An 18,414-nucleotide genomic window follows, 5' to 3' on the forward strand; every position below is an offset into this window, starting at 1 on the left:
ACAGACAGACAGACAGACGGACAGAGCGGCGCCATAAGGCCATTTTGTACCTTTTTGGTACGGAACCCTAAAAAGGAGCTCATTTGATTAGCAGTCAAGTACCCATTGTATACCTTTTTCGTGCGTATCGCAGTCGCGATCCGAGATCCGAGGTAAAAAAGGTCATTTTATCAGCGTTATCATTTTTGTACTCCTTTTCAAACGTAATAAAGGAGGAAAAAGATAAAAGATAGGTATAGTACGCGTTGAAGAGAAATAATGTAACAGTGTGCAATTTACAAGTGTAAAGCGAATGGCGATAATCATTTAAAAACTGGTTTAAATCAACACTTTGTTGCCCGGCTGCATAACCACCATACACGACCATAATTAATTAATTTTTTTTGTCCATAATAACATCTAAATTGACAAAGTGTCAAGTCAAACGGCAGGCGACGACTGCATTTACTTTCAGTGGCCTCAACCCACCAACAAAGCAGCAGCTGACGTCCACGAGGACTTATTGAGGTATTACAGATTGTCAAGTCTTCATCTGACAGTCTAAGGGCCAGTGGATCAACCGCTGTTAACAGACACTTCAAAGTCAGGGAGAATTCTGTGAAAATTCACGAACAAAATTGTTTGCTTAAACGCTAAATTCGATGACAGACGACTTGGTGCAACCGACCCGTACGCCGTGTCTTGCGTGGGCGACGGTCGCGCCGTCGCGTCTCATACTTCCATATTTCGGTTTGATTTCGTATGCGTCGCATCGCCGACGCGCGACCATCGCGCGACCGTCGCCCACGCAAGACACGGCGTTAAATCTCATGACTCGGACCACGTGGAGAATTATGGGCCAAGTGGCCGCAGTTGGCACGCCGCGCATTAATAAGGACTTATCTGCTCTCCGCTCGCTCTTATTTATTTCACTTACATCTTTATTGCGCTAAACAGTTTAACAATTCTTTGTAGTGTTTCTGTTGCTAGATTTTATTTTCTGGTTCGTGTTAGCTTTGAAAAATTGTAAGCTGCAACTGGGCGCCATTTGTTACGTTAAGTTTGCTCGGCATTAAACGTACGGTGAAAACTGGACTAATTGCAGGATGATTTTGTGATTAACTAAGCGTTGCATAGTGATTTCTGAGGTCATAATGAACAACTTTTATTATGGGACCAATGTTGACATCGCAAAAAAATGTGGCTGTTCCACAGAAGTGAGCGGCATCACGTAATTTTTTTTTTTCATTATTTCAGCATTGGTCCAAATAAAAAGTTCTTCATTATGACCCCAAAAGTCACTGTGCACAGTTTAGCTAGTACTTACACAATCACCCTGTATATTTTTAATCAATTGTGGTGTAGGCGATAGCGATAGGCTAGCAACCTGTCCCTGCAATATCACAATTTTGATTTATTAGTCCCGAAGCGTCCAAGTAGTAGTAGGTAGTAGTAGTACTAGTAATCACTTTATTGTGTACAACAGTTTATACACAATTTGTAGGAATAGGGATACAAAGGCGAGATTATCCCTATAAGGGATTTCTTCCTACTAACCTTGGAGTAGATGAGAGGATCGTTCCAGTAAGCAAGATAGACAAACTTACAGAAGAACAATAGAGGTCAAATGTAATCCAAAATATTGCTAACAATTAAATGGACTACATAAATTAAAAAAATTAGGTACACTATACAATAAATTATAAACTAGAATATATACATAAAATACAGAATATATACCTAACCAGAAGTCAGTGCTCGAATACAGAACAACAGTAGTGTGTAGATGCGCGAAGGCCGAGCTCCGCGTAAGATTAAAGGCCCGAAGCATCCAAGAAATCATTGGTTGAATGAATGACATATTATATTAGGCTTCTTTTTTCATCATACTTATAGTTGTTGTAAAATTTTATCTAGTGAACTTTGTAGGTACACAAAAGTCAGACCTTGAACGAACAGGGTTCTTATCTAAGGGACCGTCCACACTCAAGAGAAGCATGTCCGCCTACGCGGAACGGACGTCAGCGCCACGCCGCCTGAATGTAATTTAAAAAACGTCTCCCCAGTACATTTTGTATAGGAAGGACGCGCAAGGGACGTCGCTTGGGGCGCGTCGCTTGATGCGCGCGCCGCGTCGCCTGGGGGCGCGTCTTACGTCCTTCCTATACAAAATGTACTGAGGAGACGTTGTTTAAATTACTACATTCAGGCGGCGTGGCGCTGACGTCCGTTCCGCGGTGGACATGCGTCTCTTGAGTGTGTCCGGTCCTACGCTTAGTAAGTTTATCGTAGCTAGCTCACCCTATCGCTCTATAGTGGCGTGACAGAGGCAGTCTGCGTCTCGATCGCCACCTAGCGTCAACGATTGTCACTTCGCTAACGCCGTGTCTTGCGTGGGCGACCGTCGCGCGACCGTCGCCGTCGCGTCTCATACTTCCATATCGATAAGGTTTGATTTCGTATGCGTCGCATCGCCGTCGCGCGACCATCGCGCGACCGTCGCCCACGCAAGCCACGGCGTAAGCCGGCAGTATCATGGCTGCTAAAAGATGTAGCACTCATAAATTCTGAAGCGGATTACAGCTAATTGGCTATTTATTTTAATCTCGGAGTAATGCCGAAAGCGTCTGGGGATTATAAGTCCTGAATCCGCTCGAACTTAGGAATTTTAGATAAAGAAGTATTTATTATTTTTTTATATATGTATTTGTTTTCAAACATGTGCTCTAGCTGGCCTTAGCGCTGGCGTCACAGAAGGCATATTAGTATACCCATTCGAAGTAGTCAAGGTCACGCTACAATCAAGGAGAAATAGGAAATATTCTTTAACGTTTATTTTTAGCCATTCATTGAAAAATACAAAATATTTAGAAATTTAAAAGCCTAAATAAAATAACTCTTAAAATTTGATATTAACACTAATGATTCACATTAAAAAATGGGTTTTTTTTAATATTTTCTTCTTAGAAACCGTATATCACCGCGCAGTAGCCCACTAAAAACGCACGAAAAGTATTTTCTTTTTTTAACCACTTTAGAAAAAAAAAGACATTTGCAATGTAGATTTATACTCCTTTACAATCACATCTAACAATATTACACCTAAAAAACATCGTATCAATTGATAAAAATAAGCAATAAAACATTTACACTTAGGTAGTAGTAGGTAGGTTCCGTACCTCAAAAAGGAAAAACGGAACCCTTATAGAATCACTCGTGCGTCTGTCTGTCCGTCTGTCACAGCCAATTTTCTCCAAAACTACTGAACCGATTAACTTGAAACTTGGCACACGACATATTGACCTGTGATTCAAAGACGGATATGTCGTTTAAGCGTCCTGAATAAAGTTTTTTCTATTCTATTCTAATTTAAATTAATAAAATCAAGAGTGAACAGGCCCCGTAGCCGAATGGCATTTCTCCGACGCCAAACGAAAGCGATACGCCGCTGGCTCTGTCGCGCCAATACGCAAGCGCGATAGAGATAGATATTTACTAGCGCTTCGTTTCGTGAGCGTTTCGTGAGCGATTGTGCCATTCGGCTAGCCACCCAGGCATCTTCTGGGCGAGCTCACTCCATCGTAGGCCACGTCTTTGCCTTTGGCTAGTCTGTGGTCAAGAGTAAGCCCATTTATAATAAAAAAAAAAATAAAAAAAAAATATAGAGGCCACTTCTGGGGTGTAATTAGAAATCAAAGTTTTTTGAAATATATTTTGTTACATATCAAATAAAACAGCTTTTTATAAGTATCAAAATATGTTTGAAATAATTTTTAGTCAAGTTATTTTCAAGTAGGTAATTTAAGAAAATAGGCAAGAACTGACCATTATCTCCCTCCTTATCTCCGAAACTACTAAGCGTAAAATTTTCCAAAAAATGCACGAGATAGCCCTCAATCTATAGATATTACACGATAACCTATTAGAAATCTACTTAATCTACAGTCAAGCGTAAGTCGGACTTAAAAGACAAAAACTCAAATTACTCGCTTTTGATGGGATCAGTGCCTAAGGTAAGCAGCTGGGACGTGGAATCTATCAGTCAAGTACAGAAGGCTATAAATTTGTTATGTAGGCGATATTTCATCGGTCGATCGACGGATAAATCGTAGCTCCCACGTATACATGCGTTGGGTTCAAACAGCTCAATCGGCTATTAGCAGCGCTAGCACGAGAAGAAGAAGGGCTAGCATGTGATTGGTGCGACATAAATTATAGACACGTGTAAGCAATGCAAGTAATATCACAAATACAATATCACTTGAGCACGTAATATGGAATTACAGATCACTCCGAGAAATCAACCATCACCTCAAGCATCACATCAAAGACGTTATTGAAATACGTAGACCCTTTTTTGAGTATATTTTGTTGATTTCAAACAATTTTATTCTACTTAATTGTGTCTACAATAGGTAGGTATAATATTTACTAACTCTCAGCAATAAAAGTATTTTGCTCGCTGTGCTTTGTTTGCAAAAAGTTTTCGTAGGTGTATATGTAAATGTGACACACACTATAACGAATATCTAAATATTCGCTATTTGTACAAAACTACTAATTGAGCCATCATCATCCTCCTTGCGATATCCCAGCATTTGCCACGGCTCATGGGAACCTGGGGTCCGCTTTGACAACTAATCCCAAGATTTGGCGTAGGCACTAGTTTTTACGAAAGCGACTGCCATCTGACCTTCCAACCCGAAGGGTAAACTAGACCTTATTGGAATCCGGTTTCCTCACGATGTTTTCCTTCACCGAAAAGCGACTGGCAAATATCAAATGACATTTCGCACATAAATTCCGAAAAACTCATTGCGAGCCGGGGTTTGAAATGAAAAATAATAATCGAGCCATATAAATCTAGTTATGACTTTAATTTTTTTTCTTTAAAAAATGCACGTCCTACGGAAACTCAAACCGGAATTTCCAAGCAAAAGCATACAAAAACTTTACCTAAGTAAAGTAACTTTCTTAACCCTGAACAAAATCAACAACTGTCAAAGCAGACAGGTTTTTGGAATGTAAATTTTTCAAATCGCTTCGTTGTAAAATAAACCTTGTGCGAGTAACACTCATAGTTTCTTTGCATATTTCAATTCATCTTTGGAAAGATGACTCTGGGAGTGGGAGCCGGTCTAGCCAAATTACCGTTGACGATACGTTGACGATTCGAAACGCTGTTTGGCTCTGTCGCACTCTTAGAGCCATGGACCTTTAATAGGGACTGAGCTCACACTTTTTTGCCATACTAAATTGAACCTTATCACCGGGCCAGAAAGACGTTCGTGCCAGACTAGCAAAAACGTGTCCACGTGAGAGGGTAAAAGTTGGGGCTGGTGTCCCTCTCGCACGTGTGACCAGTGTTAAAGAGATTACTATAGTAGTAGTATTTTTACCTGTATGATAACTAAGTTTAAAAACTTCTTAAATTTTTTTTATATTATATCGAGGTAAGGGTATTAATACCTTGTAACGAATTACCAATTAAGTCATTATTATGAAGCCATAAAACCAAAGATTTGCGAAATAAAAAAAACCTTCAATTGGGTATTAGTAGATTTGGTAGTAACTCCCCAAATTATGACAGTGATGACGTCATTCAAATGATTTTGACAGTGGCAATAAGTGTGAGAGGGACACCAGCCCCAACTTTACCATCTCATGTGGACACACTTTTTGGCCAATCAACTCAATCAAAGTTGTCTATACACCCTGTTTTTATTGAATTCCGTTAACTTTAAGGGATGGTTCGTTAGATCAAATGCAATTAATTTCTCTAAGAACTAGCTTCTTATCTCTAACGGTTATCGAGTTATTAAAAAAATTAAAATAATTACTGAACAAGTGTGCAACAGCCTTTACCACTTCCCAATGTTATTTGTTTTGACATGTGCCGTCAATCACTTGACATTAACTTGAATATTATTCTTAAGGGTCTCTCACACTAATTAATTCATTTATTATGTATGAATACGATGAAAAACATTTTTTTGCGAATTTAACCAAAAGTGATATACAGGGTGGTTCCTAATAATGAACCTAAAGACATGTCGAATTTAACGGAAAACAAAAAAAACACGGTGTATATCTATGCTCAGAGGATACAATACTGGACAGCGGCGGACAAACTGCTGGCAGGTATCACAGAAATGCCATTCGGAAAATCTCCTTCCTTTATACGCCGTGTCTTGCGTGGGCGACGGTCGCGCGACCGTCGCCGTCGCGTCTCATACTTCCATATCGATAAGGTTTGATTTCGTATGCGTCGCATCGCCGTCGCCCACGCAAGCCACGGCGATATTTGTGTTCGCGCCACTGCAAAAGAGTGATAGGGAAAAGTAGCTGGAACATGCTAACGAAGTCTAAGCGATTCTGACAATGGCTAGGTACCCAGTTCCTTTAAAAGTTTTGTTATCTTAGTAAGACTTGATGAATTTAAATTAGGTGCCTAAGATAATGTTTTTGTTTCAAACATTTCACTCTTCTTGTTTAGTAAAATAAGATCTATTGTTTACATAAAGTATAAATGGAAATAAGTAATTAAATTCGATACTTCCATGCAATCGAAAATGTAAAAGGTAAATGTCAAATGGATACGCCTACTAAAATTGTGTCGCTTAACTTCAAAACTGGGTAAATCCATTCTGCTATAAGGTTGATTATCTTTCAGATCATATTTTATTTTTTAACCCCCGACGCAAAAATGACGGGGTGTTATAAGTTTGACGTGCCTGTCTGTCTGTCTGTTTGTTTGTCTGTCTGTCTGTCTGTGTTTGTGTATGTCTGTGGCATCGTAGCTCCCGAACGGATGAACCGATTTAGATTTTTTTTTTTTTTTTTTTTTTTTTTTTTTTTTGTCTGAAAGCTGAGTTAGTCGAGTGTTCTTAGCCATGTTTCATGAAAATCGGTTTACTCGTCAAACTTATAATACCCCATCGTTTTTGCGTCGGGGATTAAAAATGATAACCTAACCACTCAAAAAAATTTTGAAAAAATCCCCGACCGTGACACAGTAGACCGATTTTCATGAAACATGGCTAAGAACACTCCCGACTAACTCAGCATTCAGACAAAAAAATAATCTAAATCGGTTAGTCCGTTCGGGAGCTACGATGCCACAGACAGACACACACACAGACAGTCAAACTTATAACACCCCGTCGTTTTTGCGTCGGGTTGTTAAAAATGAAAATGCCCTCTGGAACCGCTTGTTCTGAAGACAGACCCTTTGCACGATGAAGCCTCAGGCTCGAGAGCGGTTTAGCACAACTTGCGTTGTCGCGCGCAACTCGCGCGAGTCCATACATGAAGCGCGACTTCAAGTGTGGACTCGCGCGAGCGCAAGTTGTGCTAGACCGCCTGGTGTCTCCATTAACCATTTCCCCATCTCCCTGAGAAGCCTAGTCATCATTTCATTGTAAGTTTCAATAAGTGCCTACAAAATGTAAGTGATGCCTGTCAAGGTAATTAAAATTTCCTTTGGGGCGATAAAAATTCGCACATTTTTTATTGGAAGCTGATTCCAGTTACCGAAATGGCATTAAAGCCTATAATTTGGTGGTAAGCGGTTCGATACAATCATATTTAAAAAATATAGGTACTACAACATTACTAACGCCGTGTCTTGCGTGGGCGACGGTCGCGCGACCGTCGCCGTCGCGTCTCATACTTCCATATCGATCAGGTTTGATTTCGTATGCGTCGCATCGCCGTCGCGCGACCATCGCGCGACCGTCGCCCACGCAAGCCACGGCGTAACAACATAATAATCAGCGAAGTAGGACGAACATAACTCAATAAGATGTAACACCTAATGAAACCACGGGCGCAATTGAATTATGAGAATAATAGATTATTCGTACCGATATGATAATAAGCACAAAAACATATTCAATCCAAACATATTATTATAAAATATACCAACCGTACACTGAGAGAAATTTGCATTGTGAATTTAACAAGTTCGACTTGTTGCGGTTTATCCGTTTGAATCAGCCAAACGTATGTTTAAAACAATATTCAGGTTGTTTTTATAAAATCGACTTGATGATTCAAATATATTGCCGATTCAAATGACAAGTAGCTTGTTGTTTGAACCAAAGAGCACGTAGGCGCTATTTTAACCAAAAAACTTGTTGAACGAACATGAAAACTGGTTGTATTTTCTCTCAGTGTAATATTTCGATGTCTTTCTTAATGATTGAAACTATTACAACCACTCGTTTAAAGAAAACTCTAACACTGAACACAAAACCACTTAACAAAAACATGTCCATTTCAAATCGATTTCTCCCTTATGCAATCCAAAGACTCAGTAGTACAGTGATAGTAGCCATGATTACAAACTATTCAATTATATTCTTGTTAATGTTTCAAATAATTATATGTAAGAACTATCAAGGTGAAAGTTTTCCAAAGAAATATTTGGAGCCGGAAGATGTGGTGCCGGCGAGTGCGGACGCGACGAATTATTTGCAGAATTTAGGGAAAATTCTTGATTATTTCGTGCTGTATGCGAACAAAACATGTATTAACAGGGCTTTGGGAATGTTTTATATGAAAGGTATGTGTTCTTTCAACCTATTAAAGCAAGAGAAAAAAAAATCTTCGAGTGCATAATCCATACTTCCATACTAATATTATAAATGGTATAAAAAAAAAAAAAAAAAAGTATGTGTAAAAGTATGTGTGTCTGTTTGTTTGTCCGTCCTTCACGGCAAAACGGAGCGACGGATTGTCCTGATTTTTTATGTGGAGATAGTTGAAGGGACGGAGAGTGACATAGGCTACATATATTATGTCGTCGTCGCTGAACGCATTCGTAAAGCATGTTCATATTAACGAGCGATTTTTGGTCGGCGAAAGCCGATTTCGCGTCGATAGGTTTGGGGACGATACGTGGCGATGGAAACAGTCTCGTCAAATCACTATATATGTAATAGGAAAGTGATAAAAGAGAGCTAGCTATGACACGCTCCAATGTGACGTTGGCTAGGTACCCAGGTATATATATTTGTATAGTAATTCAATATGACGCTTGTGGACATCGATTAGAATAGTTAAACTTCATTCCAGTATTTTACCCTTGTCTAGGTACATGAGAAGCTAATTTCTCATGATTTATCATTCGCGTGCCCTTATCCCAGTCTTTTGGGGTCGACACAGCAAGTTGTTCTATTCCATACCTCTCTATCACCTGTCATCTATCATTCACTTGTTTCCGATTCATATTCTGTGATAAATCTGTGGGCCTAGTGAAAAAGGGTACCTATAACTCAAATTGACTCGGTGAAAAGGGCACAAGTCCCACCTTGGACTTGTGACCTTTTCCATCGAGTCAATTTGAGTTATACCCTTTTTTACTAGGCTCACAGAAATATAACTAAATGAGGCCATTCAACGAAAACGTCGAAATAATGTAAAATTGATAGTTTTAAGGCCGGTTGCACCAACCGTCTGTCTCCGTTAAAGCGTTCGTTAAATTTTATTGTTTGGGAAGTTCCATAGACGTCTGGTGCGTGACGATGATGTGTCTGTCAAATGTAGTTGATGCAACTGGCCCTTAGTCGGCATAATGCTACATTTTCCGTCATCTAATAGCAGATTTATTAAGTTTAAGATTCAATTAGGGCATCTTCTTATCTTACAAGTTGTAAGACTGGATTTTTAAAAACGAACTCGATCATTACTTACAGCGTACAAGCTGGTACGTACTCGCAGGTATCGTTCATATGAGAGAAAACTTGACTGTTCATGAACTGAAAGTTTTCTCTCTAATTGGAAGTTACAATACCTACAAACTTGAAAAGTTTAAACCAAATAATCACGACGAATTTTTCAGCTATTCTCAAGAGAACTGTACTAGAAAACAAGAACAAAATAGAAGAGCACCAACATAAATTGATTAAGAAGGTCATATTACAAGCGGATAATATTTTATCACACTTTTTTGCCAGTATCGTTAACCCTTTGGACTGGGGGCATATTCTGAAAAGGGGTAAGTAATCAAACTACTAACTACTTATCCACGAAATTCTAGCAAAAGTAAAGATAGTTGTGCTCGGTAATATACATACATACATACATACATACTACATAATCACCCCCTGGCCCCGTAGAAGAATGGCATTTCTGCGACGCGAATAGTGATTGCTCCCGGGAATTCCGGAAACAGATATTTCCCGAGAATTCCCGGGAATTGGCTTTTCTCCAGTTCCGAGATCAAATTCCTGGGAAATCTCGAAATTTCGGGAAATTTATTAAATAAGGTTTTAAGCAATTATAAACATAAAATAATCATATTTGTAGGTAGCTACTAACACCACTAATAAGTTTTTATAATAATCATTATAACTTAAAGGAATAAGTAACGGAAGAGTTGTAACTCCATACATCAGTAAATGCAGGTTATTTGTATACCTAGGCGTAGTTAAGTGACATCTAGCGACAATCACGCGTCAATATGCCCGCAGGTCTTGACCCACTCCCGGGAAATCAAATATGACCCATTCCCGAGAAATTGCAATCACTAGACGCGAATCAAATTACAATCAGAGTTTTGAATGACTCACGGTTATTTTCATTAGACTTATATTGACCGGGATATAGACCGTGATTACTTTTTTGATTTTTGTCGAGCTCCCGATATTACGGCTCCCAAAAGGTAATCACGGTCTATATCCCGGTCAATATAAGTCTAATCAAACAAAAACAAAAATTATTTGGTAAGCTTTCTTTTATTTCCTTTGTTTTGATTTTACTGTTGTAATTGTAGCACCGCTCACAGTCTCTCTGCTTAGCCTCGAGGTAGAGAATGCGTTAGAGCATTAAGTCCGCCTTTTTGTACTGCAAGGTTTTTCTTTCGTGCAATAAAGATTAAATAAATAAATAAATAAATGTCTAACTACTATAAAACAGCGAGCAACAAAAGATTCAAATTCAAAAGAAACTCAAACTGACCCAGTGTAAAATAAGGATTTTCTGAAATGTGATTTACTGAGAGCCATTGAGTTTTAAAAAATGCGAGTCTGTTTAGTAAAACGTACCACTTTGTCGCTTACCATAAAGACGATTTTTGAGCCTGCCCAGAAATATATATGACTACGCGCCATATTGTGGTATTTCATATGAACTATTTTCGTCATACTAAACTGAACTGTCACTCTGTACATCAGTAACAGCGCCCTCCTGACAATCCATACTAATATTATAAATGGGAAAGTGCGTGTCTGATTGTTTGTCCGTCTTTCACGGCAAAACGGAGCGACTAATTGACGTGATATTTTAAGTGGAGATACCTAGTTAAAAGGATGGAGAGTGACGTGACATACCTTAAATGGGGGAGGGGGGAGTTTGTATGGAGCTAGTGTTTCACCTCCAAAGTCACACAGGTCTCATCGATCCATTGGTACCTGGGCCTTCCGACCGGCCGTTTCTCGGTAGATCGCCACAGGTAAGCTCTTTTGGCCGCACGATCCTCTCCCATACTCTCCACATGGCTGAACCAGCGCAGACGAGCATCGAGCAGCCTTACGAATTGACGTGATTTTTTAAGTGGAGATAATTGAAGGGATGGAGAGTGACATAGGCTACTTGTTGTCTCTTTCTAACGCGAGTGAAGCCGCGGGCAAAGTGGGACGTTTTACTAACACCACCTAACACAAATATTGAGGTTTTTTTATGCGACTCTCTTTCAGCTAGTCATCTACTTAAAGAAGATGATCTCCAAGTAGAAGCGATCGGTGAATTTAAAGGCAACCTGTTCAAAAAATGGATTTTAAGTGATGTGTCCCTCAATGAGTATGAACAGGATATGGACGAACTAAAATTTCCGAAAGAGATTTATTTAAAACACACTGAAGAAGTTGTAGAGTCTACGGTATTCACTATTAATATTGATGATTCAGGTAATTTTCGACTGTTCACTGATAACAAAAAAACTACGAGGGACGTTCAAAAAGTAATGAGAATGCATATGTTCCTGTATCTTGATTTAATTTTTCTTAACTTGTCCATGTAGCAGTACTCATTATAGTGAAATTGCATAATTCAAATTTTTACTACTTTCATTTGTTTTTCTTTGATATGTAAATAATTGACACAAGGTGGGGGATGAAAATTTTCAGTAAAATAAGAACATGTTTTCATGAATATTTGACTTGTCGTGAGTTCATTTCTGACATGAATATCAAAAATAATCATACTTTAAATTAAAGCTGGGTTTATCCTTTGTTAGTAACAGCAATAAAAAAAGTTCGTATATATACATTTTCAAACGGTATGGTATCCAAAAAAAATATAGGTGCTGTTTTAAGTCATGTTCACGATTTTTACAGATTATCACGAAAATTGAGAATATAGATTGGAAACAAAATTACGTTAGTATTAAAGAAGAACATACAATCATTTTAATATTAAAAAAATGATTAGTTACAATAAGAACATTTTAAACAAACAAATAATAATGTTTTTGGCCTTCAAAATGACAGTCGACAGGGCCGAACCCTCAAATTGCCGAGGGTGCTGCTCAAGTTAGTGTATTTAAAGCTACAATAATATTGAAGGCAATATAAGGGTCATTAATATTTTATACCTGACCTTTAAATAAAATTGTAATATAATCGCTACTCTGAAGTATAATGAAGTGAAGTGCTCACTAACATGGTATTTAGACTATCGTTAAGATTTTAATTTTTAAAGGGGGCAAAAAAATAATAATTGAAAAAATTAAATATGTAAATAAATCACAAAAGAGTTACTTTTAATTATAAAAATATAAGGATACTTACATTCTTATGTTTTAATACTCATTATCATTACTTATTGAACGCCCCTCGTAAGCTATTTTTCATACTTTATCTTACCATGCGGCATTTTATTATCTTGGGGACCGGGCTGTGCAAACGGAAACGCAAGAACGGTCATCTATTTCATCCGACTGGCTGCTTACTGACTGGGTAAGTACTGAGACTTCAGTACAAAAAGTACGTTGACTCAGTAGCATGACAAATACGATTGTTTCCGAGAGAAAACGATGGAAGGAAAACTATTATGTAAGGTAAGGTGGGGAAAGATTGAAGGGATTTTCTTACGGGGTAAGATGGAAAGCCGCCCGTGGTGCTTCATTATCAGTGATCGGTTTTTTGGATTCACCCTATCAAGTAGAAAAGTTAATATTGATACGACAAAATTATCTCTAAGGAACTTTTTACTCTTACATGGCAACCAGTTGAGACAAAAACTTCTATTCTTTTCCTAAATCTCTACACTCTATTAAGCAAAATATATTAGAACTTCCACAAAGTATTACCTTAAATCTATCATGATATTCATGATGGAAAAAATACTTCAAAATCTTGACATTGACATTTTTAAATTATTGGAGAGATTTATAGTGGTCATGAAATCGCATGTTAGTAAGGCCTATTACGTTATGTACTATTTTTAGTTTAAGTTTATAATGATAATGTTGTTGCTTTATATTTTTGGTTGAGCAATAAAACCATTTGGCATTGTGGACATTGTACATATTTTTTTGCCTTTTCTAACAACATTAAGCCCGGATTCCCGGGGCATATCCATACTAACATAATGATTGAGGTCGTTCACCCCATGTCGAATCCAAAAAACCGATCACTGTTCATTATACGGAACATATTCCATCTTATCCCTCAAGAAAAGCCATTCAATCTTTCGCTACCTTACCTTACTCTATTTGTAACACTCATATTAGTTGCAAGTAGAAATAACCTAACCACAAAATTGAAATTTTGAAAAAACGTCCAACATGGTGGGCCAATTTTCATGAAACATGGCTAAGAACACTCCCGACTACATGAGACTAAATCTAAATCGGTTCATCCGTTCGGGAGCTACGATGCCACAGACAGACATACACACGGAGACAGACAGACAGACAAACAAGTCTTTGCGTCGGGGATTAATAAAAGTATCTACATTCAATGACAAAAACTTGTAATATAAATGTTTTAGATTACTGCTTGGGTGAAATAATCTACAACCCTTTGCCGCTGGAAGACACTAAAACCTTAAAACCGTGCGTGTACGACCAGTTTTGCCCCAAGATCCTGTATTATCGTGCTCCATCGTTCTCCTACAGTCTTAGTCACAGGTGAGTCTGCTACTGTAATTCTAATTAAGTATTGCTAACTACACCAGACCCTTTAGCAAAACTTGCCTTGTCGCGCGCGTATCCATACATCAAGCGCGACTTCAAGTATGGCTGCAAGTAAGTTGTGCTAAAGGGTCAGGTCTTAAACAGTCTCCTAGCTGCTCAAAAAGTCTCCAAGCTGGTGAGAAACTGGCAAGATTCTTTTTAACCAGAGGCGTTTGCAAACGATGACGAGATTTGAACCCATGACGACTGGAATAGTAGCACAGTGCGCTTCCACAATATCAATTCATTATAGAACAACTCATCGTGCCTGGTGAATGTCCAATATGACTTGATGTTACTCCGGTAGCCGTATCAGAATTGTAATGGTCTCATGGCACCATGGTCCATACGGTAATTTTATATTTCCATTCGCTGTTCGATGGTGTCTTTATTTCCTCAGATGGAAGAGCACTGTGCTATTTTTTCCTGGATCGGTTGCCCAGTGCTCCACTAGATCAACCGGGCGATCACTGGGTCGTGGGTTTAAGTTCCACCCAAGACGTCGCTGCCCACTCTTTTATTTTGCAGGCAAATAAATACATGTATTTTTAATCCCTTTTATTATGTACCACTGCTCAAAGGCGTCCCCTGTTTCACGCTACTCTGTGCATGCTCCCGGCAGCCGCCACGAAATGAATCCAGGTCTTTCTGCCATCTTATTTTTAACTTACTACACCACGGCCTCGGGTAATTTGTAATGCCCATTTGGGCGCTATTTTGGCCCATCTCTCCTGATGCTTTCGACAGATGACCTCTATTATCGAAAATTAACTAACTACTTACTAACTAATATGGCTCTGAGGAAAAAGAATCTGGGCCTCTAAAACGACATCAGGCCACTTGTCACCATCCTGCGCAGATTCCTGCCAATCCGGCTTGTAGCTGACACAGATCCGCCATCACACTGTCTTCCCAGCGGTATCTGGGCCGACCCGCCGGGCGGTCACCAGTTGGTCTTCCCAGATACGTCCTCTTAGCAGCCCGATGCTCTCCCATTCTTAGTAGGTGGTCGAACCAGCGAAGTCTGTGAGATTTTGTTACGCCGAAAATTAAAGATTCCCTTATTTCAACAGAATGCTAAACATAATGATGGCTCGCCACGTCCGCCGCTGCTACCTCAGCAGCCCAGAGGATGATGAACAGCTGATGGAAGCCCTATGTGCTGGGATGTACCGAGAGGCGGTGTACCTCGCGCGCCGCGGGTACTTCAATAGAGATATCTGGATGGAACACAGTACGTTGTCTTATTTTCAAGAGCCACACGAGCTTATCCAAGTAGTCCCCAAAAAGACGGCGTCAGACCACCCCACATGGATGGAGCGCGCCCCGACATAGCCCCCACTGCGCCCAGCGCGGAAGGGGCCACTCACGCCCCAGCAGGGGTGTCGAAGGACATCACAGAAGCACGAGCTTATGTATACCAATGTCCATCTACCATCGGACTTTTAGACGCACGGCCGGTTTCCACCAGTTCTTATGGGCACGGCCATACGGCCAATCAGTGGATATCCTTGTCGGCGTATATATTTCCCAGCTAATATTACCCAGCAACCTTCAAATCAAGAGTGAACAGGCACCTTCTGTGCGAGCTCCAGCGTAGGCCACGTCGTAGGCATTACTGGCTGGTAGAGTTGGGGATATTGTTTAATCTCAACGGCTGTACGTGGTAAAGCTACTATTATTTCTCTATAACCATCTAGAAAGTAAATAATACTAGTAAATAATACAAGTCTTAATACTGAAGTAAGTTGGTACTTATTAAACATTTCAATTTGCGCTGCATTTATTTCCTGCCTTAGGCTCTGAAGGCCATGGTCGCTTTATCTTGCGGATAAGACCTAATTAATTCTTGTTTTCATATTAAATAGTATTACTTTCTTCAGGCTTATTATAATACTTACTCAGTTACAATGAAAATAAATTCACGGTCACCATTTATTTTATTCCCTTTGCATTTCCATAATGATCCGTCCAAGAAGTTAAGTCTTTCTAAGTAACTAAAACAAAAAAAAAATGTTCTTGACATCAATGATAATATTGATAATACATACATACGTAGGTACGTAAACTCACGTCCAGTTTCCCAAACGGGGTAGGCAGAGCACATGATACTGCTCAAGTAGGTACCTACTCTTTTGGCGACTAAGGGGCTGAAAAAAAACGCAATTGTGATATTACAGTGACACGTTGTGTGTGTCAACTATATAGACGCCGATCGAAACGCGTCTGGTTCTGTCGCGCCAATGCTGAAGAGCAATAGACAAAACACATACGATTTATAATCGTAAACGTTTGCCCTTGGCTACGTACCCTATTCGCACTTCATCATCCTCCTTGCGTTATCCCGGCATTTTGCCACGGCTCTTAGGAGCCTGGAGTCCGCTTTGACAACTAATCCCAAGATTTGGCGTAGGCACTAGTTTTTACGAAAGCGAGTGCCATCTGACCTTCCAACCCGAAGGGTAAACTAGACCTTATTGGAATTAGTCCGGTTTCCTCACGATGTTTTCCTTCACCGAAAAGCGACTGGCTAATATCAAATGACATTTCGCACATAAATTCCGAAAAACTCATTGGTGCGAGCCGGGGTTCGAACCCGCGACATCCGGAACGAATGTCGCATGTACTTGGCGCCAGGCTACCAGCGCTTTCGTACCCTATTCTCACTTATTAGCCGATATATCTTTATCGCACTTAAATCCTGATTCTAATAATTCTTGAAACATTTGTTTCAGTCTCTCTATGTGGCATGCTGGGTTACCAAGAGTTCTTCCGACGCCATTGGTTCCGGAAAGTCGTCTCGTGGATCGACGAGCGAGGCTGTATCGCTGAGAACTTCAACTACGAAGCTAATCGTACTAGGTACATAGACATATTGCTTATTATAAAGACATGATAAACACATGATAAACAAGCCTACGAATAGTGCCGATTCATTAGTGTCAAAATCCCTTTGATTGACACCAAGTCGTATCGCGAAATTGCACAATAAACGTTCGACCGACATCGTATGAAATGTCTAGAATCCATATGAATTGTTATTGTTCACTACGTAAGGAAGACCTACTTGTATCTGTCTCTCTAACAGAGGAGGAGAACCCTTATGTTGCACTTGAAAAAAGGTTCAATCAGACTTATATTGTCCGGGATATAGACCGTGATTACCTTTTTGTTTTTTGTCGAGCTCCCGATATTTCGACGCAGTTGCATGCATCATGATCACGGAAAACTGACGAAGGCGACCCGGATGTCAAATATGCGTAGACGGCTCGCGAAAAACCGTGAATTATTCAAAACTCTTAAAGGTTAAATCATTCAGAAAGGGCTTCTTAAACCTAATACACTACGAGGATAAATAATTAAAGGCCATTTTCTGGTAGACGTTTGTAGTTTGCCGTTTTTGCACTCATGGGCTGTTCATATACGTGAAAGCTTCTCTTTTGCACACTTCCATACATCAAGCGTGACCAAGTATGGACAAGGCAAGTTGTGCTATAGGGGCAGGAGTTCTTAAGTGTAGGTAAACGAAATGAAAGGTCTGTCTTACCTACTGAAATTGTTCTTCTTTCAGGTATCTCCTAGAAAAGGAGCCAGATAAAGCGGAAAGCACCCTGAAACTATCTCGGAAGGTTCTGTCAGATCCGTGCAGCTGGCATCCAATGGCTTTAAGTATAGTTGTGTTAGCTCATGGAGTCAGACATGCTGTGCATTTTAGTGAGGTGGATAAGGTGAAGGATGAGCTGTAGGAATATATACTTTTTTATTTGACTTCTTGTGTTTTTTTACCCGTTTATGTACAAGAAACATTGTACATAATTGCGAACAGAAAAAAATGCTACTCTAATAGTAATGACTGTGCACAGTAGGGAATGAGGTGAAATACTAGGTCCATACAAACTCCCCCTTCTCTCATTTTAGGAAAGTGCCACGTCACTCTCCATCTTTTCAACTAGGTATCTCCAATTAAAACATCACGTCTATTTGTCGCTCCGTTTTGCCGTGAAAGACGGACAAACAGACGATTTATAATATTAATATGGTATAGATAAGTATGAAGAGGCTCCTATAGGTACTAAATCAAAGACTCTACGTTGGCTTACCGGGTTTTGCGAATCGAACTTGCTGGCAGAGGCATCTGCATCGTTCGTTCTTGTGCAGCTGAACTATTTCTGGTTTCTGGTTCGAGCTGTTTTTCAATTCTTTAATAAGTAGTTAGCTCATTTGGCTGTTAAAAAGATGACATACTGATTTTATTG

General features: G+C 39.5%; 1 protein-coding gene across 1 annotated transcript; it reads left to right on the forward strand.

Moving 5' to 3' along the window:
- The first annotated feature begins 8,314 nt into the window (after positions 1-8,314).
- LOC125242049 lies at positions 8,315-17,926 on the forward strand. The gene is made up of 7 exons (XM_048150752.1): positions 8,315-8,545; positions 9,824-9,979; positions 11,679-11,888; positions 13,975-14,113; positions 15,232-15,392; positions 16,894-17,020; positions 17,730-17,926. Exons 1-7 carry the CDS (start codon positions 8,317-8,319, stop codon positions 17,902-17,904), a joined length of 1,197 nt encoding a protein of 398 aa, XP_048006709.1. The 5' UTR covers positions 8,315-8,316; the 3' UTR covers positions 17,905-17,926.
- The last annotated feature ends 488 nt before the right edge of the window (positions 17,927-18,414 follow it).

Source organism: Leguminivora glycinivorella, unplaced genomic scaffold (assembly GCF_023078275.1).
Source record: "Leguminivora glycinivorella isolate SPB_JAAS2020 unplaced genomic scaffold, LegGlyc_1.1 Scaffold5, whole genome shotgun sequence".
NCBI lineage: Eukaryota > Metazoa > Arthropoda > Insecta > Lepidoptera > Tortricidae > Leguminivora > Leguminivora glycinivorella.